We start from the raw sequence: 25,838 nt of genomic DNA on the forward strand, positions 1-25,838 counted from the left end.
CTCCTGTCCTCAGATAGTACCTATCTAACCTCAAACACAGCTGTAAAACCTAATATATATTTAGATTGCTTCTCCCCAATTTCTCTTCAAGAATTGACCACAGTGATTTCTTCATCTAAATCATCAACGTGTCTCTTAGACCCCATCCCAACTAGGCTACTTAAGGAGGTCTTTCCTTTAGTTAACACTCATATATTAGATATGGTCAATCTATCCTTATTAACAGGCTATGTACCACAGTCTTTTAAGGTAGCTGTAATTAAACCTCTACTAAAAAAGCCCACCCTGGATCCAGAGGTGTTAGCCAACTATAGACCAATATCTAATCTTCCCTTTATGTCAAAGATCCTTGAGAAAGTAGTCGCAGACCAGCTGTGTGATTTTCTCCATGATAATAACTTATTTGGGGAATTTCAGTCAGGATTTAGAGTGCATCATAGCACTGAGACAGCACTAGTTAAAATTACAAATGACCTTCTGATTGCTTCAGACAAAGGACTTGTCTCTGTACTTGTTTTATTAGATTTTAGTGCAGCGTTTGACACAATTGACCATCAAATTCTACTACAAAGACTGGACCACTTAATTGGCCTAAAAGGTTCTGCACTAAGCTGGTTTAAATCTTATTTATCTGATCGTTTTCAGTTTGTTGACGTTCATAATGAATCATCCTTACGTACTAAAGTTTGTTTTGGAGTTCCGCAAGGTTCTGTGCTCAGACCAATCCTACAGTGGTGGAAAAAAGTTTTCGGACCCTTAAAATTTTACACAATCTCAAATATTATCATGAAATATATGTGGAAAAATCTTTTTTGTGTTTCAAAAGGTGTGGCTGCATTAGACAGATACAAACAAATACAAATTATATTTTTTTGTTTATTGTTTACAAGAAAAACTAACAAAACTAAATTCTTGACAGTTTCAATATGTCAATTCTCAACATTGTTGGTATCAAAGTCAACAAATAACAGAGAATGTGTTCAAAACTGAACAAAAAATAAATAAACCATCACATCATCAAATTAATATTTAGTGGTCCTGCCATTGGCACGTAGTAGAGCTCTAATCCTGGCTGCCATGTTCCCCACGAGCCTTTCACACTGTTGAGGGGTAATCTTGTCCCATTCTTCTTGAATTACTGCTTTTGATTCTTCTAAATTCTTTGGTTTATGCTTTGAAACAGACCTTTTGATAATCCACCACAGATTTTCAATGGGGCTCATGTCCGGGGATTGAGCTGGCCACTCTAAGACCTGGATACTGTGCTCCTGCAGCCAAGTTCTACTGGCCTTGGATGTGTGGCAAGGGGCATTATCTTGTTGAAACATCCAGTTTTTACCTCGACCGAACAGTGCACGCGCAGAAGGGAGCATGTGGGTTTCGAGAATGGTACAATACTTGGTAGAGTTCAATGTGCCATCACAGACAGTGAGATGACCAACACCAGCAGCACTCATGCATCCCCAAACCATGATACTGCCTCCACCATGCTTGACAGTAGGTACTGTACATGCTGGAGATAATGCTTCGCCTGGTCTTCATGCACTCACATTAGTAGGAGGAAGATAAAGCTGGAAACTGGACTCATCTGACCACAAAATCTTCTTCCAATTCCTGGCTGTCCAGTTCTTGTGTGCCTGGGCCCAATGACGCCGGGCTAACCTCTGTCTCTCATTGATCAGGGGCTTCTTGATAGCCTTGTAGGACCTTCAGCCATGATCCAAAAGTCGGCCATGTACAGTGCGGGTGGAACACTGGACACCAGTTTGGTTTGACCACTGGTGCTGAAGCTCCTGTGATGTCATTCTGCGGTTTTGCCTGCACATGCGGATCAGGATGCGGTCATTTCTTGCTGAAGAAACCTTTGGACGCCCAGATCTTGGTTTGTCTTCCAAGCTGTTGGTTCGTCTGTATTTCTGCAGAGTGTATCCAACTGCTGAAGGACTGCATCTGCACTTCCTGGCCATCTGGCGGCAGCTGTACCCTTCTTGGCTGAGAATCTTTATCTTCAGGCGTGTTTCCTGCATTAGGTTCCTTGTTTTAGCCATTTTTGTGTCTGAAGAACTTTCAGATGTGCTGGCTTTATGTAGACACGAAGCTTGGCAACAAAAATTGTGTCTTTTAATAAAAAGAACGACCTTCATCACTGGTACCAAAATGACCCAATACTCAAAATTTCTTATGTATTTTTATGGAACCAATCAATTTTAAGTTTTTAATGGCTTTTTTAGGATTTATTTAGTATTTTGGCTGTGACTGTACTAAAAGAAATTGCACTTGAAGACCTAAGAGTGATTCTTAATGCAATATTTCACAAACGCATGGGGTGTCCGAAAACTTTTTTCCACCACTGTATTTACTCTATATATGCTTTCTTTAGGTAAAATCATTAGAAATCACTCTATAAATTTCCGTTGTTATGCGGATGATACACAGTTGTATTTATCGATGAAGCCAGAAGAAAGTAATCAATTAACGAAACTCCATAACTGTCTTCAAGACATAAAAACTTGGATGAGCACCAATTTCCTTATGTTAAATTCAGACAAAACTGAAGTTATTGTTCTTGGCCCCAAACAACTCAGAGATTCTTTATCTGATGACATAGTTTCTCTAGATGGCATTGCTCTGGCAATTCAGAATGCAGCAGCACGTGTACTAACAGGAACTAATAAACGAGATCATATTTCTCCTGTTTTAGCTTCTCTGCACTGGCTCCCTGTAAAATCCAGAATTGAATTTAAAATCCTACTGTTAACTTATAAAGCTCCAAATGGTCAAGCTCCGTCATATCTTAGAGAGCTCATAGTGCCATATTATCCCACCAGAACACTGCGCTCTGAGAACGCAGGGTTATTCGTGGTCCCTAAAGTCTCCAAAAGTAGATCAGGAGCCAGAGCCTTCAGCTATCAGGCTCCTCTCCCGTGGAATCATCTTTCTGTTGCGGTCCGGGAGGCAGACACCGTCTCCACATTTAAGACTAGACTTAAGACTTTCCTCTTTGATAAAGCTTATAGTTAGGGCTGGCTCAGGCTTGCCTTGTACCAGCCCCTAGTTAGGCTGACTTAGGCCTAGTCTGCCGGAGGACCCCCCTATAATACACCGGGCACCTTCTCACCTTTTTTCTCTCTCTCTCTCTCTCTCTCTCTCTCTCTCTCTCTCTCTCTCGTATTCTATTACTGCACCTTGCTAACTCGGCCATTCTGGATGTCACTAACTCGGCTTCTTCTCTGGAGCCTTTGTGCTCCACTGTCTCTCAGATTAACTCATATCGCAGCGGTGCCTGGACAGCGTGACGTGTGTGGTTGTGCTGCTGCCGTGGTCCTGCCAGATGCCTCCTGCTGCTGCTGCCATCATTAGTCATTAGTCATACTTCTACTGTTATTATACACATATGACTATTGTCACACATGTATACTGTCAGATATTATACATACTTTCAACATATTGTATCACAGTAGCCAGAACTATAACTATAATATTATTACTTTCAATAATGTTGTTGTAAGCTACTGTCATTACCTGCATGTCTCTCTCTCTCTCTCTCTCTCTCTCTCTCTCTCTCTCTGTCTCATTGTGTCATACAGATTACTGTTAATTTATTATGCTGATCTGTTCTGTACGACATCTATTGCACGTCTGTCCGTCCTGGAAGAGGGATCCCTCCTCAGTTGCTCTTCCTGAGGTTTCTACTGTTTTTTTTCCCCATTAAAGAGGTTTTTTTGGGGAGTTTTTCCTTATCCGCTGCAAGGATCATAAGGACAGAGGGATGTCGTATGCTGTAAAGCCCTGTGAGGCAAATTGTGATTTATGATATTGGGCTTTATAAATAAAACTGATTGATTGATTGATTGACCACCGAAATCCAATCAGTTCATTGTTGAGTCCAAGTGGAAATTTGTGCCAAATTTGAAGAAATTCCCTTGAGGCGTTCTTGAGATAATCGTGTCAAGCATGGGATGGACGTCTGTACAGACATGTGGGTGGACGTCTGTACAGACATATGTATGGATAGACAGATGTATAGACAACTCTTAAACATAATGCCCCCAGCCACAGCCATCACAAGTGCAGAGGCATAAAATTATTGATGTCCTTACAAACATACACTGAACAAAAATATAAATACAACAGTTTTGTTTTTGCTCCCATTTTTCATGAGCTGAACTCAAAGATCTAAAACATTTTCTATATACTCTTCCTGAGGTTTTTACCGTTTTTTTTCCCCCGTTAAAGGGTTTTTTTGGGGGAGTTTTTCCTTATCCACTGTGAGGGTCCAAAGGACAGAGGGATGTTGTATGCTGTAAAGCCCTGTGAGGCAAATTGTGATTTGTGATATTGAAATAAAATTGATTGAAATTGAAAAGACCATTTCCCACAAATATTGTTCACAAATATTGTCTAAATCTGTGTTAGTGAGCACTTCTTTGCTGAGATAAGCCATCCCACCTCACAGGTGTGGCATATCAAGATGCTGATTAGACAGCATGAATATTGCACAGGTGTGCCTTAGGCTGGCCACAATAAAAGGCCACTCCGAAATGTGCAGTTTTGCTTTATTGGGGGGGTCTGGGGGGGTCAGAAAACCAGTCAGTATCTGGTGTGACCACCATTTGCCTCACGCAGTGCAACACATCTCCTTCGCAAAGAGTTGATCAGGTTGTGGATTGTGGCCTGTGGAATGTTGGTCCACTCCTCTTCAATGGCTGTGCGAAGTTGCTGAATATTGGCAGGAACTGGAACGCGCTGTCCTATACGCCGATCCAGAGAATCCCAAACATGCTCAATGAGTGACATGTCCGGTGAGTATGCTGGCCATGCAAGAACTGGGATGTTTTCAGCTTCCAGGAATTGTGTACAGATCTTTGCAACATGGGGCCATGCATTATCATGCTGCAACATAAGATGATGGTCGTGGATGAATGGCACAACAATAGGCCTCAGGATCTCGTCACGGTATCTCTGTGCATTCAAAATGCCATCAATAAAATGCACCTGTGTTCACTGTCCATAACATACGCCTGCCCATACCATAACCCCACCGCCACCATGGGCCACTCGATCCACAACATTGACATCAGCAAACCGTTCACCCACACAACGCCACACACACTGTCTGCCATCTGCCCTGAACAGTGAAAACCGGGATTCATCCGTGAAGAGAACACCTCTCCAACGTGCCAGACACCATCGAATGTGAGCATTTGCCCACTCAAGTCAGTTATGACAACGAACTGCAGTCAGGTTAAGACCCCGATGAGGACGACAAGCATGCAGATGAGCTTCCCTGAGATGGTTTCTGACAGTTTGTGCAGAAATTCTTTGGTTATGCAAACCGATTGTTGCAGCAGCTGTCCGGGTGGCTGGTCTCAGACGATCTTGGAGGTGAACATGCTGGATGTTGAGGTCCTGAGCTGGTGTGGTTACACGTGGTCTGCAGTTGTGAGGCCGGTTGGATGTACTGCCAAATTGTCTGAAACGTCTTTGGAGATGCCTTATGGTAGAGAAATGAACATTCAATTCACGGGCAACAGCTCTGGTGAACATTCCTGCAGTCAGCATGCCAACTGCACGCTCCCTCAAAACTTGCGACATCTGTGGCATTGTGCTGTGTGATAAAACTGAACATTTTAGAGTGGCCTTTTATTGTGGCCAGCCTAAGGCACACCAGTGCAATAATCATGTTGTCTAATCAGCGTCTTGATATGCCACACCTGTGAGGTGGGATGGATTATCTCGGCAAAGGAGAAGTGCTCACTAACACAGATTTAGACAGATTTGTGAACAATATTTGTGAGAAATGGTCTTTTGTGTGTATAGAAGATGTTTTAGATCTTTGAGTTCAGCTCATGAAAAATGGGAGCAAAAACAAAAGTGTTGCGCAGGGCTCAACAGTCCAAGCGTTTCACTCGCATTTGCGACTAAAAATAGGTGTGTGCGAACTATAAAAAATATTTAGGGGCACGTGTGCATAAAAAAAAAAAAAAATCAGCCGAAGCAGTCTATATTTTTGTCAATAAAAAAATATGATAATCTAAACGCAAATGTTGGAGGAACTCCAGTCGCCTTCCCTCTTCCCCGTGTGACACGGTTATGGGTGGTTTTCCAAGCCACTGTCGGCACAATGAATATAAGTCCCACTGTCAGCAGCGTGGAAATAAGTCAAAGTGTGGAGGAGATGGACTGGGTTATGCGGCGGATCACCGGGGAAGCCTGTGCCGTTCTCCCCGTAGTTCAAATAATTTCAACTCTGAGCGCAGCGCTCGGGCGGAAAATCAGAGTGGTGCGCGACGCCAAAGGTAGCGGTGCCGCTTTGTCAGGCATTGCTGCCCTCTCCATAGACAAACAATGGGACAGCCAGAGCAAAGCGGTTTTACAGCTGATCATGTGTAGAGGCCTTTAGGGACGGTTCGCCACGGTACTGCTGCTGGGCAGGGTGGAAATAAAGCCCTTTTCACACAGAGCGCACAAAGCGCAGACCTCCGCCGATGAACCCATTCATTGTGTATGTGCTACTGCGGCGCAAGAGCGCACTGCTCTTCAGCCTGCGCTCCAATTGAAATTTTTTTAATTTCACCACAGCGCGCTGTGACGACACCTTGGCGCCGCGCGTCCAATAGCAGAGAAGAGCCTGAAGTAGACCCGGAAGCGGTCACCATGGAGCTGTAGCTCCTGAACGAGCCTGTACTCCCCCAAATCCTGTCCTCTGCGCCCTACCCCACGGTGGGCGCAGCGAAAGCTCTGTGTGAAAGAGGCTTAAGTCCTGCAGAGTTTCAGAGGACCTGGAGAATGTTTTAGGATAGTAATAACATTATATAAGATAATCATATTGCACGGATAATATATATAAGATAATAACATTAAAGACAAAATTAAATTGCAATAGGCCTACTTTTTCAAAACTTGATGATTTTACCTTTCTGTACATTTTGTATACAAATTCATTACATAATTTTGCTTGTAAATGTCTCTTTGCATCACGTTTATTACGGAAAACACATTATTTGATCAATTTACATTGTGCCCCTAAAGTTCTTTGTGTGCTCCTTACTTTTTCAACTTAGGAGCACATGTGCTCCTTGGGAAAAAAATTAGCGTCAAGCCCTGTTGCGTTTATATTTTTGTTCAGTGTATGAATAATGGATGCAAACATGTATTTTTGCTTCTAAAGCATGAAACGTGTCTCACCACTTGCATTGCCATCCATGGTAAAATAATTCATCATCATATGATCAAATTTCCTGGTGGTTAGAGAGTAGGTTTACCTGCACTACTACGTCTCTCATGTAATCAAACTCCTCCGGGTGAAGGAAGGCAGTGAACTCCTCACGTGTGGCGATACCGTCACCGTCTCGGTCAGCCATCTTGAAGCGCCTTTCGTCCCGGGTGAGCATAGACTTATAGGTGGCCTTGTCTTCAACATCATCAAACTCCTCATCTGAAAAGAAAGCTTTCCCTTTTAGCAATACCGGTGTTCCATATAGACAGTGTTTCCTGACATATTTCTGACCAGACAGATACATGTCTATTCCTCAAACAGTCTTCACCTCTGTATAAGTCATTATTAAAATGCTCAGAGAAATGGAAATTCGAAAGTCTCTTAATATCCATGACAACTGAGCAAACTCCATCTGGTTTGAAGATCATGAAATATAACTGAAATGGAACTTGAAGTGCCATTGTTTTGATTGACCATTTATTTTCAGCTGAGCCTGCGAGTTTATTCTTGACTTCAGAGTAAGCGTATGTGACCAAATAATTTAACTCATTTAATTTTTTTTAATTTGCTAATGGAGACAAGCATGAAATGTAAGAAAGAGATGCTGTTAGAAGCTAAAAAAAAAATAAATAAATAAATACTGCTTTGCAGTTGTATGACTCCTTGAACCTGTCAAGTGGCACTTACAGTTTACATCCATATCTTTGAAAACATGGACACCTCACACACATCTTTCCCCTGGCAGCACAGATGATCCATACAATCAAAATTAGTGTCACAAATTAAGTATCTGACCAAATGTCTCTCATTCTGTTCCTGAGATACGACGTTGAAATTGTCATCATTTTATCAAATTAGACATTTGTGTGAAGTTTTGTTATAATTACTGTATGTATTCTTGAGTTATGGCCAAAAAATGTTTTGTGAGGTCACACTGATCTTGACCTTCAACCACCAAATTCTTTTTTTTTTTTTTTTTTTTTTTTTTGCCGGGATGACACATGGGTTGGAATCGAACATGCAGCAGTTTACTTTTGTAAACGGAGCGCCTGTACTAGGTGGCTGTACCAGGTGAGCTACTAGGATCCGTGTACCATTCGTTCGTTTGTATTTCAATTATGAATGAAAAAACAAAATGGAAAAACGATTTGTTATTTCATTATTTGTTTTTCAATGTCAAACAAAAAACAGATTTCGTCTTCTTTTTCAAATATGTCATTTAGTGCGCAGGTCAAAAATAAAACATTAAAAAAAACGGTCTCAATCCCTTTTTTTTAATTTTGATATTTAATCTCTCTCATTTCTGTGCCCTGGAAGTTATTCAGCCTAGCTTGTACTTAATTTACTGTCTTATACTGATAGTAGGCTGTTGTTTATTACGGCTGCCTTGGAGTCCCAAGGATTATGCACTTGTTGCCACGACGTAAAACATAATTTTGACTCTAACATCGCCATTGCTCTTGAAGGCTAAATGTCGCATAACGCCTGTAGAAGCCAGTATTCAGTCATTTTCAAGCTAATTCATGAACTTGAATTGAACAATTATGGGGAAGATGAAATGAGAATGATCAGTAGAGTGCAATTGTCCTAAATTTTTAGTCTATATATAGTGGTTTGTGATCTGGACCTGGTCTGCTGTCAAATCACCCTTTTTTGCATTTTCACAAATAGAATAAAGGTTTCACAAATCAGAAACTGTGTTTTAATGAGTCTCTGGATTCTCCATGTTAATCTAGTCCAGATTTGACTAGTCTAAGTATAGTGGTTTGTGATCTGGACCACTTTTTTTACATTACATTTTTTTAATTACTTTAATTACTTTAATTACTAATGATCTAAATTTTAAAGACTTTTTAATACAGAGCAAACAAGACCACAGCAAATAGGTGGAAATAGCAAGACTGAAAAGCAGTTTACCATGAGTAAGGACAATAAGAATAATATGCTACAGTTAAAATGCTCAAAATTTAGGACAATTGCACTCTACTGATCATTCTCATTTCATCTTCCCCGTTTTTGTTCAATTTTTCAGTTCATGAATTAGCTTGAAAATGACTTAATACTGCCATTATGCAACATTTAGTTTCGAGAGCAATGGTGATGTCACAGAGTCAAAGTTATGTTTTACGTTGCGGCAACAAGCGCATAATCCTTGGGACTCCAAGGCAGCCGTAATAAACAACAGCCTACTATCAGTATCAGACAGTAAATTAACTATGCGCTAGGCTGAATAACTTCCGGGGTATAGAAATGAGAGAGACTAAATATCAAAATAATAAAAAGGGATCGAGACCATTTTTTAAATGTTCTATTTTTGACCTGCGCACTAAATGAAAAATTTGAAAAAGAAGTTACTTTGGATATTTTGCATTTGAGATTGCCAGTTAGAAGGGTTCATGTTGTCTGTTCTATAATGAGTGTAGCTGCTTCATTAAGCAGCACTAAGATCAGTTTCCAGATGACAAAGACAGAGATAGAAAACAAAAGGAGGAGTTAAAGGAAGGAGTTAAGAAGGAAACGAGGGAGAAGAAAGAGTTAGACAGCTTAGAATGGCAATACATCTTTCCCACAGTGAGAATTACCCAGATAGTAGCCATAGGTGGTGTTTTTGTACTCCTCCCAGCCTATCTTTCCATCTTGGTTCTTGTCGTAGTCCTTCCAATGTTTGTTCACGTTCTCTTCAATGTACCTCCTCTGTCGGTGTTTGATCCAATAGTGCAGCTCTGCGTGGTTGATGTAGCCATCCTTGTCAGTGTCAATGCGGTCTACAATTTTCCTGTAGGGACAGTTGGAGAGTTATGGATAGGGTTGACTGCAATCATCTTCCCCCTCCATGCTTTAGGAATTAGAACCCCAATTCTGATGGACACACACCCTTACAGCAATGTCTACAGAATATACAAAAACACACAACAATCAGTGTTAGAAGCTGGGGTTTTTCTGACCCCGGCTAAGACATTTTGTGGCAGTAGGAGACAGTTTAGAAAGAGAAAAACCTACGCTAATCTTTCTTTGCTCTCCTCAGGAGTCAGCTGGTCAAAGGTCTTGGCCTCTTCCTTGCCCAGGAAGGCCTCATGGTCATACTGGAAGCCGTGACCGTCATTGTGGGGGTGGTTACTCAGATCAGCCTGGTGATGGATGCGCTTCTCCTGAGCGGGGACTGCAAAGGCAGCAACAGCAAGGATGCAGAGGGATGCTAGTGACTTCAGCAGCATCATGACTGACTGGTGGAGGTGGAGACAAAAATTAAAATTAAAATTTAAAAAAAATTAAGAAACAAAGAAAGAACAGTGGCCACCAAGGTGAAATATCTTTTGCTGAAAAAAGCATGCAAGCAGCAAATATGGTGACAGTAAATGAATAAAACACAGTTCACTAATACTTACACGAAATTTAACATAAAATAAGATACTGTGGATTTGCAGCTCAGTTTTTCTTTTTCTGATTGAAATGCTATTGAAATAAAAGACCACAGCGCCTCCCAGGGGTCAGAGTATCAAACTGAGGGAAGTAAGGCCAAGAAGTGTCTCCTGGCCAGGGGGCATCATGATGGGGAAAAAGTGGGACTGTCCTCGCAAAGCCTGGCATGAAAGGTTTAGTTTTGTTTGCCATTTTTTATTTCTAAGTAATTAGTGCTATAACTAAATTAAAATTGGCTGAATAAAGTAATAAAAAGACTGTACTTTTTTATTAAAAAACAAAACAAAACTAGAATTACCACGTTTGCATGTTTCTGCAAACCAGTCTCTAAGTTTCTCTTAAAAATATGGATGCTTCACACACATCTTCCCCTTGGCAGCATAGAAGATCTGTACAATCAGTACAGTTTCAAGGTGGATACCCATGATTAGTGTTTAGTTAGGGTATTCTTCAGTCCAAGTCGATGTTTGTGTCAAATTTCAAGAAATTCCTTCCAGGTGTTCTTGAGATATCATGGTCAAGAGAATGCAATGGACAAGGTCACAGTGACATTGACCTTTGACCACCAAAATCTAATCAGTTTATCCTTGAGTCCAAAAAAATGTTTGTGCAAAATCTGAAAAAATTCCCTTAAAGCGGTTCTGAGCTATCACGTTCAAGAGAATGAGACAGATGAGGTCGCCCTGACCTTGACCTTTGACCACAAAAAAGTAATGAATTCATTATTGAGTCCAAGTGGACATTTGTGCCAAATTTGAAGAAATTCCCTCTAAAACATTCTTGAGACTGCGTTTGCTAATGGGACGGATGTACAACCTGAAAACATAATGGCTCTAGCTATTGCCAGCGCAGGGGCATAAAAATGGAAGCTCTCTGAGGCCCCTCTCACCCCTTAAAGACGAAAAATGGTTTAGTCCACCATAGCACTAGGATTCATCCCTAAACACAGCTGGAGCCTGAGTAAGTGACTGCTTATGCTGCTGGAGGGCCACTGTCATGTATTTCCCCAAAATAGCTCCAAAAAAGAAAAGAAAGAAAGGGATGGGAAAGAAGGCAAACTGACTTTGTAAAAAAAAAAAAAAAAATCAAAAGGTGCATGAGAGAGTCTCTATGGGGGCCCACAGAAACTGTTTATACATATGGCCCAGAATTTGGTGGAATGCTGGAACCTCTCCTCCTAACAGTGTACAGGTCACTCAGATTAATTTGTGAGTGGATGGTAGGTGGAGTTCTGAGTGTCTAAAATTGGCTGACTCACTATAGCTGCTCAGTCTAATGAGGAAATGAATGGTTTGTGCATTTCTTTCAATAAGTTTGGTATCTTCATCGATACAGACAGCAGTCAGAATGGAAAGGTATTACCTTCTACAATTCCAATACATTCAAATACAGCAGACTATGAAATAATGCCTGGAACAAATGAGCTAATTTTGCAACAATCCATACATGCCATTAGTTGGAGAAGGTCAACTAAGGCCATGTCATCAGCATATATTAAACTACCAAAAGCCCTGCTCTAATCAGACATTTATACACGAGCAGAATAATATAGGAGTAAGAACACATCTTTGGATTTACAGTCAGGCATCGTTCTGTGGTCACCATTAACCCCAACAGAACTGCATGAGAATGGGAATTATCAGAAAATTCAAAACTGAACTAAAATTCACAGACGCTGTCTCTCATTAACCTTCAAACTGATAACACCTCATGACGAGTAATTAGAAGTACATTTATAATAATGAGCATGTAGTGTCTGTTTTTCCTTCAGTCCTGCAGTTTGCATGAATTCCATCATTAAACACACGTTCACAGTGTTTCCTTCATACTGCTGCAGGTCCATCAGCTGAGCTGTGTGCACTTTATGACAGCGGAGCTACAAAAGCCTAACAATTACTCTTAATCAGTGTTCTTCTCATATAACTTTTTCGAGGCAAGAAAAAAGTTAACTCACCAGTCGGTTAGCAGCTTCTCGCGACACCACCCCTTGCAATCTTTGAACAGTAGAACAGTCCGCGTTGGCACTCTGTACCTTTAAATAACAACGTTAGGGAGGCGGAACTTGTTGTTCAGCTACCCAATGATCGACGCCGTACAGAGGATTCTGACCAATAAAACATAGGGCACAGTTCTCATTGGTTGTTAACCGCCACGTTGCCACGCAAAAGGAGATCACTGAGCAGAGCATAGACATATATACATAGACACCGCATCGACTGCCTGAGCGCGTCCTCGCCGGCCGCCATCTTGGATGGGTCTCGCTTGGCCTCCACAGTGCATTCACTTCTATTGAGAAAGGAGCTGTATGCACAAGTAAAACAGAATAACTCACTGAATTTTCAACTGATTTTCACGCGGTTTGGTTTGTTACAAACGGCACACATGTAGTTATGATACAGGATGCTTTCGTACATTAAAAATGCGGGATTTCGTGCTTTAATACTTCCTACAGATAGCAACAGCATGTTATTTAGGTCACAACACAGTTATTTTATTCACCTCAACCCCAGTGGGATATATATATATGTATATATATATATATATATATATATATACCTATATAGATAGATATAGATATACACACACATATATATACTGTTTTAACACAATATACACAATACAAAACATAGTATAGCATATTAATAAATTTATTTAATATATTTTAATAAAGAAAAAGCTCTATTGTTGATTGAGTTTATTTCTCACACACACCCACTCTCTTTTATACCCACAGCCATCAGACTTAATAATTCGTTGTTAAATAGATGATCTTACAGACTTCTTTGAAATTTTCTTTTCGGGGATTAGTAAAGTTATTCTTATTACACTGACTGTTGTGATCCCTCAAAAGTATTTACATAAACACTGAAATTAATTTTGGTATTGGTATTATAACTATGAAAATGGGACTGTGGTCAAGATAATTTGAAAAAAGATACAGGAGGATGAGCAGCAGGGGATATTTGCAGCACAGCTGGTGGAAAAGTGAATATGTGCACAAAGGTGTGCTAGGGAAGGTAAGGCAAGGCAAGTTTATTTGTATAGCACAATTCAACACAAGGTAGTTCAAAGTGCTTTACAGAGACATTAAAAGCAACAAGACACAATTTAAAACAATAAAAACAGTTGATTGAAAAGGGAAATAGAAATTGAGAATGATAGTGATAATAATAAAATACAGTAACATAAAATAAAAACAGGCTCAATACATTGAACCGTCAGGATAAGAAAAGAAGTAGAATAATAAAAGGCATAAATCAGCAGTGTGTAGTTAAAAAGTACGGGCAGTAGAATACAACAGGTAAGTATTTAATCTAAGAGTACGTTTCGGTAAACAATAGTGTTTTTAACCCTGATTTAAAGGAGCTGACAGTTTGAGCAAACCTCAGATCTACATATTATGCTATACATAATATGCTATACTGTGTTTTGTATTGTGTATATGGTGTTTATACAGTATGTTTATACAGTATATAAATACTGTATATATATATATATATATATATATATATATATATATATATATATATATCTGGGGTTGAGGTGAATAAAATAACTGTGTTGTGACCTAAATAACATGCTGTTGCTATCTGCAGGAAGTATTAAAGCATGGAATACCGCATTTTTAATGTACAAAAGCATCCTGTATCATAACTACATGTGTGCCGTTTGTAACAAACCAAACTGCGTGAAAATCAGTTGAAAATTCAGCGAGTTATTGTATTTTACTTGTGCATACAGCTCCTTCCTCAATAGAAGTGAATGCACTGTGGAGGCGAAGCGAGACCCACCCAAGATGGCGGCCGGCGAGGACGTCGGCTCCAATAGGCAGCGGCAGTCAATGCGGCGTCTATGTATGTATGTCTATGTGAGCAGAGTCACTGCTCGTTACGTTTGTCCATTTCACATTCATTTCACGCATGCGTTTCCTGCTCCTTAATTCAGAGTTTTCCTCTAACAGAGCACATGTCGGCAATGGGATGATGAGATGCACCGTGTTTGGAACTGGAGATATTATTATACCAGCTCATTTCCTCAGCACTATCACACCATAGGCTGCATTGATAAATTGATAACAGGTCTATAAGTCAGTGATGCTCAACTTGCAACCTGCAGGCCAAATCTGGCCTGTGATTGGATGCAAGGTGCTGAATATTTTCTAATTCACAATGAAAATAAATTAATTGACACTGTGATTTTTTTTCAATGTACTTTAATGTAAATAAAGGCCAGAGTAAATTAAAAGAGCCATTAAAATAGAGCTAATATGTTCTAGTTAAATGTGTTTGAGGTGGAGAGTAATGTTGATTGGTGCCAAATTTATCTGCACATTATGATAGCATAAACATGGCTGAAAACTGTACACTACTTGGGGGAAAACAATTAAATACTTCCTGGACTTGCAGAGTACTTCTACCCCCCAAGTGCATTGTGATTACAGCCCAGATGATAGCGATAATACATTACACTGATGCATTGCACTTTCATTTGTAATTTGCATCTCCCTTTATTCTATTCTATTCTATTAAAGGTAGGATCTGGAGGATTTTCAAACAAAACAAAATACATAAACAAATGAAATCCTGCTTAATCATCACCTATGGGCTTCTACTCATGTGTGGTGGTGACTCTGTTTGCAGAGCTCCTGCCCTTTAACTGTATTTTAATGTTTTTATGAGCTCGGCCGCTTCTGGGTGGAGATTTCCCCAGCCAATGAGAGAGCACAGGTGCAGTGCCCAAGCGTGTCCGAGCGTGCACAAGCACGAGCCTTGCCTGAACCTCTTCTGTGAAGCCTTCTTCCGTACCTCCGGGCTCTGTACACCCGGGAGAGTTGAGCCTGATAGGAGGGGCCAAATTTGAATGTGTGTTTACAAACAGCAACTGGAAAATCCTCCAGTCCCTACCTTTAAATAAGTTTTGGGTGGACATTAATTTATATGCTCATTTAATAACAAAACATGTGTAATGATGCAAAAGCAGTATAGAGCGACTATCTTTACCTGCCGGACGTGCTGGCATGTCAACAAATCTTTGATCCAAAGATGTTGCGTTTTACATATTTATTGCTGATAAAACAAACAGTGAAACAACTTTCCAAAGTTTAAAAACAATTCCTTTTGCTAGTGTTGAGCGATCAAAGGCGATCAAAGGCGATCAAAGCGATCAGCAAAAGTGAGACTTCCCCCCTCACCCTCTCAGTTCATTCATAAGAACCGCCCGGTGAAGAACAGCTGATTTTACTACTACCGCTGCTGACGTACCACCAACACCACGTGACTCACATCCTCGTACGTGACATGCAAAGAAACTTAATACAAAATACAACAATAACAATAGCTAATAAAAAACAAAGTGCTGCTTGTAGGTGCTACAAGCAGCACTTTGTTTTTCTGTGATTTAGTCAGTTATGTAATAACGTAGCCTAGCCAATGTGCTGTATTACCTTTCCATCAAGGTTTGCTGTTAATGTTCCCTGGAGAGTCTCAGCAAGCTACTACTGGTGTCCAAGGTTTTTCTTTACCTGTGAAACTTCAGGCTTGTAAAAAAAAAACACTTAAACATTAATATGACCATGTGGCGGTTAAATGATCAAGGACAGGTTTATTTGAGTATGGATAGACAGTAAAATGTTTAAATCATATTTTTAGCCCAGACTTTATACTTGTTTAGCCTCTTTTAATTGATTTTTTGCATCACGTTGTAGTTGTCTCTACGGGAACTGCCCATTGGTCCAACAGGCCATTGGTCCGACCACATTAAACCCATTGTTCCGAAGTCTGTTCCGAAATCATCATGATGCCCTGTGGTTAAGGTCTGGTTAGGTTTAGGCACAAAAACCACTTGGTTAGGGTTAGGAAAAGATCATGGTGTGGGTTAAAATGAAAAAGAAAGTGACAAACACATAAGCTGTGAGCCTGCTTCGCCTAAAGCCTTTCCCAGCTGACCCAGAGCCGGTCGCGACGCACCATCAAGGTAGAAATACACCCGCTGGGAGCCGTTCAGCACCGCGGACCGTCGGACTAATGGGATGTCGGACCACTAGGCTGTCGGACCAATGACATGGACCCATTTCTACTCCTCTTTAATACTTGGGGCCCCTGTATCTGTGTCTCGTAGGCCATTTCATTGATCCATCAATGGTTTCAGGTCTTGCTGAAACAGCTCCCTTGGGCGTAGCGGATGCGGCGTACGCGTGGGACATGCCCCCCACACTTCCTGTATGTGTGCCCTCTGTCCCCCGCACTTTGACAGCCGTTACAACCGTTCAATTTGTTTTTAACATGTGGTAACGTGTTTTTCCGAGCCGTCTTTAAACGCACCATAAGTAGACGGGAATACACATGCTGCCTGTTGTGATCTGAATCAATGCACAGACAAGACCTGTGCTGCTGGGCAGTGCAGCAAACCAGCCAGCAAGAAGCAAAAAACCTTGCACAGCTCCAACACTCCCTGTTGGCCAGCTTACTACCCCAGCTGGATATCTTGCATGTCAGTAGATGTTGATCATATAGGCCTACACAGAGAACAGAGCCCTTTTATCTCTCTCTTGGTTGACAAAGGGCCCCTAGAGCCTCTTAAAAGGAAATAGCCACAGCAAAGCAATAAAACATTGCTACTTTCTCTCAAGCTCATGTTCTACCTCTAAATTTTGAGATGTCCTTTATGACATGCATATCCTTACTGGGTCTCATTCATGAAAAGTGAGTAAATCTGTGTGTAGATTTGCACATAAAAGCCTACTCTACTAAAACCCTACTCCGGATTCAGGAACGCCGCGGGAAACTCAGATTTGATCGCAAACACGTGTGTATGATCATGAATGCCAATCCATCGTAAAGTGACAGCGCACTCCCGGTAATCAGCAATTAGCATAAATCCCCACCCATGAATAGCCAATGACCACCATATAAGGAGGTGTAGGTGCATCCTGTCGACCTGTCAGTCATGGCGCAAAGAAAGAAAGAGAAAGAAAGAAAAAAGAATTTTTCCGGAGATCGAAATAGTTTTGGGTGAAGTGGACTTAAAAAAAAACATTTTATTTTCTTCAGTTAGTAGTGGTGTGATAGGGACAGGCAAAGCGAAGGCCTGGAGGGAGGTAACAGATGCTGTTAATGTTGTCTTCGTGGTACAAAGAACCATGTCAGAGGTCAAGCGTAAATGGTTTGATATGAAACTGGAGGCGAGGTGTATTGTGTACATAACAGAGCACAATACGAATTAAAATTGTAATTTCCAATAGTGACAAGCAATATTTATGTGCTTTACTAAATTTACACAAGCACTACAAATAGTCAGGAGCAGGAGTAGATTTTGTTCGTAGCTACAAAAAGATCGGAGCTACTAAAATATTGATGAATGCGGACATGCACGTAAATTTCCGTCTGCGAACAGTTTACACACAAATTCCTTCTGCTCACGTTTCATGAATGAGACCCAATATGTCTAATTCTACAAAGCTCTTTGTCAAGTGATAGGCACAGATGCTTCTAGTCACCTCTTTATCAGCTATGTGCAAGTCTCGGTGGTGCTTTTTGTAGTTGGCTTTAGACGTTGGTGGCCTGTGGCTATAGTCACTCATTGAGATGGGGAAATCAACTCACCAGTCTGTAAACTCTCTTTCTATTAACTTCTTGCTTGTTAGCTGTCAGCTAACAAGGTTGATGTTTCAAATGTAAACATCAGTAAACACTGAGGAAAGATGGAGAAGGAATGGGCACCAGCCAAACTACCATCCTCCTAATGTTGCAGATGTATGAGAATAAACTAGATGACCTCCATGTCACATCAATTTTACTCTACAAGGTACATTCACCCATTCATACAGTGGTGACCGAAGAAATATGGGGTCCAGTATTGACCTCAGTCCTCAAGCACTGGAGGAGCTGAGGATCGAACCGCTGATCTTCCAGTTGGTGGACAAACCCTCTACCTCTGAGCCACAGCCGCCTGGTGTGACAATGATAATGTGAGGTGCTGTCCTGTTCCTGCTGTGGATTACTGCTATACGCCATTCAGAGATGGCTGCAGAGTCGAGTTGCTGCTCATGTTTGGGAGGAGCAACATTGTGGCCATCTTAATAAGGCCGGGGATGTGTGAACAGTTAAATCATTTCACAACCAGAGACCATGGATTATCAGAACCATCTTGAAACATGGAAATTTCTATGCAATGAGAGAAGACACACACAAAAGGACTAAATTACAGTTAAAGAGCGCGAAATGAGATAACATTTCACTGGAGTTGTAGCTTGTATAATTACATGTAATAACCATAGGCGTTTCTAGCCCATTTTTGGGGGTGCTGAAGCACCCCTAAATTGAATCCCAGCACCCCTAAAATTTGAGAGATTTTTTTTTTTTTTTTTTAAATTCTTTTACAGTATGTCCCTTTTTAACAAGCTATAAAAGTGTCAAAACCATACAGTACTTGGTTGCAACGTAATATTTTAACAACAAAAATACAGCAGCACCCGCAGTAGCCTAGCTAGGAAACGTTACAGGTGGTCAGTACCACTGTCCTCTGTTTAAATTGGAATGAGAGAAGCTAGCTGTTGTGTCATGTGCATGTGTTAATATTAAAGCCAAGGTGCTACTGACTAGCTAACTGACTGGATGCCCATTAACATTATAACTCATATTGTGTGTATTTATTATTATTATTTTGTAGTTTTCAAGCACTTTTTTTGAAGTGTATTTTTATTCATGTATTTGTATTATATAATACAGACAAGAAGGAAAAAGGCAGAAACTGACATTGAAAAAGTCAATAACTGTTAATGTGTTAATGTTACATGTTGTGCATTGCATTTCAAATAAAAGTCCAAAAAATAAGTCCAAGGTCCATTTTTGGTATTTTTGGTACTCACTATAAGGGGCTGGTTTACTCCAGAAACATACGTACTGTTTATGTGTATGTTGAGGAGCTGCTGTATCAAAATGAGTTATCTTCCCCCAGAAATTAGGGTTACGATATGTTTCTTTCATGATTCCAATCCATTCCTCTTTTGCTGTGGCTCAGCATTTAAATAACCTTTATCAGATTTGATGGTTTAGTCACAGACTTTCCCACAAAGTGTTGTACTTTTCTTTAACAAATGTGGGAATGAAATTGAGTTAAAATGTACAAAACAGTAAAATTTATCTCGCCTGGCCGGGCAGCTCTCTGCGTGCTCAGCACCCCTAAACCTCTGATCCTAGAATGATTGATTGATTGACTGTTTGATCAAACTACTGCTCCAAAGGTCCAAAAGCCTTTAGACTCAAGAAATAAGAACTCTACAAGATTACTCAAAACTTCATTTATTAATCACAGTAAATAGACAGAAAGTTTTATAGACAACAACGGTTAGAGCCATCTAAAATAGTTACATCAATAATCATCTATCTCGGAACACAAAGTGTAGGTAGTTTATGTCAAAAATGTTTAAAGATGGTCATTGTGGATACTCTATATGGAATACTGACTGACAACTAGGAGACAGGCACTGTTGTCATCGTTACCACTGTATTGCCCAACCTCAACACCCTACAGCCAAACCCTACTTTACCTTACATCTCCTTTAAAATGACTGTTTAGGACTAATTCATACAGGACAAACTGACCCTGTGAAGTATAGGTAACAAATACCTTACATTAGGCTTACTGGACATCACTTCTGCAACATAACTGTGTGTTAGTTAAGAATCATAAAGAAATTAATGTGGTAACACTTTCACACTTTTTCTGAGCTGCTACACATTTGTAACATTTGTGACACCGATGAAGGTCTGAGGTGTTCTACAGAAACAGCAGAGTGGCAGTTTGAGCAGATTTACAGAACAAAAAAGGCAAGTTCACCAGTATTTATAAAATATGTGCTGTAAAGCTGTTTAAGACTCAGTGTTTTACATCTTTGTATTACCTGATGATTTAACGTGTATAGAGCTCCCTGTTCCATGGATTTGTGCTTTAAGTTCAAGTTCAGCAACTCAGCTTCATTTTGGTAAGAAGCTCATCCACTGTGTGGAGGCGGTCTTGGACAATTCCCATGGAGAAGCAGACGTGCATTTGCCAAACTAACCAGTTAATCTTTATCCTTGAAGTTTGTAAAACTGATAAATATCGTTTGAAAACACTTCCAATATGGCCTAAATTCCCAGCTGGCCACCAGTGTCTCTGGACATTGATATTTGGTTGAATTTAGGTTGTGACATTCAATGTCAGGACGTCTAAATCTTCAAAAACCAACCTCTTTCAAATGGCTCATGCCAGCATCATCTTGACATACAATAACAACCTTTAGTTGTAAGGTATGGAGAACAACCCACTGTCCAAACAAAATATCTTAAAGTTAACATCCACACAACGTGAAATTCGAATGTCGTTAGACATGTAAAATATTGTCAATCCAATTTCCCTTTTAACCAAAATTTAAACCCTGTCCGACCTAAGAGTCCAGAGTCTTTCTGGCGTCATTTTGACATGTGGTGCCAGCAGGGTTGGTGACATTTGTTTTTGAGTTTGGAATGGGCCTCTTGTGGCTATTGGGGTTAAAACACAGACTACAACTGTAGTTGCAAGACGCTATCTAGTTTTTTGCCCTCTGATCTCAGGGGGCAGTAATAAGCCTATTACAGCTTGGCTCATCACAAGGAGATAAAGAAGACATAGAGTGGAAAACCTACTTGGACACAAAGGTGAGATTTATACTTAATGGAAGTGTTTTCAAAGTGTAGTCTGAAGTGATGCGTTTTCAGTGGATGAGACCGTTCCAAACAGGGCTACTAACAAGCCTGATTGGTTACCTGTTATTAACAACTACTGACAATGTCGGTGAAGATTCTTAGTCATTCAGGTCATGGTATACCACCTCTGTGTGAACCACTCTAAACAGGTTGAATTCCTGTGACCCTGCCCCCAATCAGTCTGAAGTCCAGTTGCCTTTGAGCTTATTCATGCCTGGTATTAACAAGCATCTTTGATGATTTGATCAGAGGCAGACAGCTCTATGTGTTTGTGTTAACACCTGGCATTAGAATGCATCTCCACATGCATGAGTGACCACTTGGAATGGGATATCACTTCCCCCCTCTATATGCAAAAAAAAGAGAATCATTTCTGTTTGCAAAAAAACAAATGCATTGTCATCTTAAATCAGCAGGAGGTGAGTGGTGCTATACACACACACATATACACAGACCACACTGGTTCGCTCAGCCTCTCCTTGTCCTGCACGCTCTCTCTCTGTTAATCATGAGACAAATGTATACCATGGTACTCCCAACGCCCTGTCGCTAGGAGACTACTGCTGCTGGAGTGTGAGCTCTGCACCAGGCGGGGACAGTTGGTGAAAGTCTGCATGCACATACACAGTGACAGGGCTAACTGCTAGCATCACATGACTAACATTACCCAACCATTATTAATGGATTTAACAGAGTCGAGCTATTTCGGTATCGATTGAGTTGGCTGGGACCGTTTCAGAACTGCTGCTGCTGCTGCTGCTGCTGAGTAAGCTCATGCTAATCATGCAGACATTTAAAGCATATCCAGAGACAACCCTTCAGTGATGCTTCTAACCTGTGTAAAGGCAGCAACAGACTCAGATAAGCAAGGACAGCACAGTAGTGTACCCACTGCTCTGAGTGCTCTGAGTGATCAGATCCCAAGATACATTGAGGACACATGGGATGCACGTGGTAAATGGACCAGCACACACGTGGTAAATGGACCTGCACACACGTGGTATATGTACCTGTACACATCGATGGAACAACCATCAGATGCAATTTTTTTCTGTATCTGGAGAAGCCAGGTATCGCACCATCAATCTTCCGATTGGTGGACCACCCGCTCTACCTGCTGAACAACAGCTGTCCACATATGATCTGATCACCCAGGACGCATGTTAATACTAAGTGTAAACAGGGCCTCTGACTTAGCACTTCTATTGTCTCTGAACAAAGCTTGTAATAATAGTCAATAGCCTGAATACAAATTAGAGTATCACAGTCTTAAAAACTCATGCAAAAAAGCAATACATTACTGTAGCTGACGTAATTCAGAAGCTTTAGCAAGTAAGCTTTATTTGGATGGACTGCTTGTAAGATTACTACTGAAATAACTAAACACAGACGATTGTAGCAGTTAGCTGCTTGAAGTTTAAACACAAGTCCATAATGTTTGTATTTTTTGTTGTGTTTTAGTGTTTCTTGTGATTTTGGGTTTGGAGAGCACAACCTGGTTATTTGTGCATTTGTCTGTGTATGCGTTTCATCCTTAGTGTCACCATCTGTATGTTTTGTCAGTCAGAAGTGTTAAATATATAACTATCATCAACTGTGATGTGAAAATAAAACAGTAAATGCACTTTCAGAATTAAACCAGACAATATGAAACTTCTGTTCAAGAGTAAAGTGAATGTGTTCAGTATTTTGGCTGCTCTTATTTGAGCCACAAGGAAAAGAAAGAAAAGAAAAAAAATAGCACATTTAACTGACATGCAGGCACTAAACAATCAATGACATTTTCATGGTCCATTTAAGATTCACATTTTTCTGGGCTACAACATTTCAAGCTGAAAAGTCATTCCTATTAAGAGTACACAAAATCATTACAAGGGCAAGTCTAATGGACAGCATTAAATGACATGCAGGCTGGCATCTCAGCTTTATTGTGTTCCTACATAAAGTCATCACTGACACATAGTTCTGTATCTAGATTGACTGCTCTTCTCCCTCAAATGCACATACACACTAAATATAAACACTTCATTGACTGAAAGTCAGGCAGTGGAATGATGCCGGCATATGAGCACTAAAAGAAGCTGTACGCAAGACTTTGTTCTGAGTCATTAAGTGAGGTTAATTAGTAGTTGGGATCTTCGATAATTATTTACATTGATCTAATGCTACCTGTTTATCCTGGCTACTGACCTCTCAATCTCAGACAGTAAAAGGGTGTGAAGGAGCTAGATTCACTGACATGATAGACAGTCTGGCATGACTTCTTCCAGAGTCAAGTCAGACTACATATTAAAACATGAATCCAGATGGGAAAACCTGCTGTTTGGAGTCATTTCCATAGATTTATTTTACATAAGCATAAACATTCTGTAAAATTCTCCGTTACTGCAACAGTAACCACTGTCACCTGTTCTGAATGGTTTTCTGTGGTATGGTAGCACAAGTAAGAGGGTATCATCATTATCTTTTCTGGTTAGGGAGATTAAGATTGGCCAATTGGATCTTGAAACAGAGGTTATATGGGATATCTGTGTGAGTTATTGTGTGCATTGTGCTTATCATGACATGGACTCTCTGGAGTTTCCCTCTCTCCATTCTGGATTTACTCAAGCTCATGCAGCATCAGTCAGGTTCCTTCAGGGTCAGGTTTATTTAATCTGGGCCAACACGTCACTGAAGATGTTGAGGAAGATGTGAACGTGGTACTCCTTGAAAACCAGTGCTGGACGGAAACGGATCGATCGATCGCCACACCCTCCCAGGAGGACACCTGTCAATGACAAAACACTCTTAATATTCACACTTCACCTCCCCCCCCCCCAGCAGCACAGACGATCTATACAGTTTCAAGGTGGACACCAAAAATCATTGTCGTCAATTAAGTATCTAACCAAATATTCGCCCTTCTGCTTCTGAAATATGACACTGAATAATGTCCAGAAAAGTGTTTTAGACCACATAAGTGTTTTCTGCAGAACATTATGATGTCACAGTGAAGTTGCCCGTTGACCTTCAACCACAAAATTCAATCATCTATACACTATACAATCAGTTGACTCCTGAGTTATGATGCTGAGTAATGGTCAGAAAAGTGTTTTGCAGAACATTATGATGTCACAGTGAAGTTGACATTTAACGTTTTGGTTAAGTGATGTCATCACTTCATCATTTTATCCTATCACACATTTGTGTGAAATTTTGTTATGACAATGTATAAATTCTTAAGTTATGGTGCAAAAAACATGTTTTGTGAGGTCACAGTGACCTTGGCCTTTGACCTTTGACCACCAAATTCTAACCTTTCTTGAGGCCAAGTGGACGTTTGTGCCAAATTCAAAGAAATTTCTTCAAGATATTCTTAGGATATCCTGTTCATGAGTATGGCATGGATGGACAACCCAAAAATATAATGCCTCTGGCCACAGCGATTGCAGGCACAGAGGCATTTAAAAAAAGGCCTAATGAAAATAGTGTCTTTGCATTCTGAGCTGAATATTTGTATTTGTAATATTTTTATTTAATTTTCTTCAGAATGTGACCTCAGTATTTCTGTGGCATTGCTTAATCGGTTCTCTTGTCTGTACCAAGTGGCAACTTCCAGGGCTGAATAATGAAGCCAAAGCGAAGTGCCAAAAACTGCAGTTCCTCTAATGGCCACTTGAGGCTGGCTCCAAGAGCGAGTCAGTCCTCATAGACACCCATGTTAAAATGCCCAACTTTACAGAAAAAATTAACGTGTTTACAGCCAGGTACAAAACACAGTTTAAATGTCTGTGGCTAATTTCAACATTTATGACAACTGTACAGGGGGTGAATTTGTATAAAACTCACCCACTGACATATTATTAAGTTAAGTTACACATAATTAAAGGCATGGCTGCTTTGAGTGACAGTTGGGTGCCGTCCGTTGACAAGTCACTACTACGATCACAGCACTAATTAGGTAATGTAATCATGGTGTAGCCCTAGATACACAGAGTAACATTATAGATTTAGCCCTAGTTGTCACTTTTGTAATGTGTTTTAATTTCAAGAAAGTTAATTATAATATTTTGGTTGCATTAAAAAGTCTTGTTCAGCATTTGGTTGTACTAAAAGACCCTCTAAGGAGTTGGATCTTTAGTTTTACTGGTAAGTACATTTTGTTTTAATGGTTTTAAGCCTTTTTTCACAAGCAAAATCAGCATTAAAATTAGTACTATCACAATAAACCATAGCTGTAAATTAACTGTGCTAACCAAGCTAATAGCTAGTGTTAAGAGTTAGCTCCACCCTCTAATTCAAATATAGTCACTGCTGGCTACAAATCCAAGATGGCGACAGCCAAAATGCCAAACTCAGGGCATCAAAACAAGAGTCCAAGGACAAATGGGTGACATCACAGTGGCTACATCCATACAGTCTATGGTCTACACTTGTGCTCTGGACTTTTGAAACACTGTCAAAGCACTGTCGTAATCACACATTAGAACAAG

At 40.3% G+C, this 25,838-nt stretch overlaps 3 protein-coding genes across 6 annotated transcripts in view; 1 reads left to right on the forward strand and 2 right to left on the reverse strand.

Moving 5' to 3' along the window:
* The window catches only part of rcn3 (reticulocalbin 3, EF-hand calcium binding domain), a 32,097-nt gene extending 19,411 nt beyond the window's left edge, over positions 1–12,686 (reverse strand). For both annotated transcript variants that reach the window (XM_049560319.1, XM_049560318.1), the window contains exons 1-4: positions 12,594–12,686; positions 10,220–10,443; positions 9,802–9,995; positions 7,266–7,438 (exon numbers count right to left, since the gene is read on the reverse strand). In XM_049560319.1, coding sequence (XP_049416276.1) covers positions 7,266–7,438; positions 9,802–9,995; positions 10,220–10,437 — 585 coding nt within the window. In that variant the 5' untranslated portion in view covers positions 10,438–10,443; positions 12,594–12,686. The remainder of the gene's footprint in view (positions 1–7,265; positions 7,439–9,801; positions 9,996–10,219; positions 10,444–12,593) is intronic.
* Positions 1–25,838, forward strand: part of LOC125878859 (uncharacterized) — a 265,428-nt gene that overhangs the window by 64,102 nt on the left and 175,488 nt on the right. The window lies entirely within an intron of this gene.
* abat (4-aminobutyrate aminotransferase) overlaps positions 19,923–25,838 on the reverse strand; it is a 147,111-nt gene continuing 141,195 nt past the window's right edge. For all 3 annotated transcript variants that reach the window (XM_049560244.1, XM_049560246.1, XM_049560243.1), the window contains one exon: positions 19,923–24,133. In XM_049560244.1, coding sequence (XP_049416201.1) covers positions 24,012–24,133 — 122 coding nt within the window. In that variant the 3' untranslated portion in view covers positions 19,923–24,011. The remainder of the gene's footprint in view (positions 24,134–25,838) is intronic.

The sequence above is a fragment of the Epinephelus fuscoguttatus genome, linkage group LG19 (genome assembly GCF_011397635.1).
Source record: "Epinephelus fuscoguttatus linkage group LG19, E.fuscoguttatus.final_Chr_v1".
NCBI lineage: Eukaryota > Metazoa > Chordata > Actinopteri > Perciformes > Serranidae > Epinephelus > Epinephelus fuscoguttatus.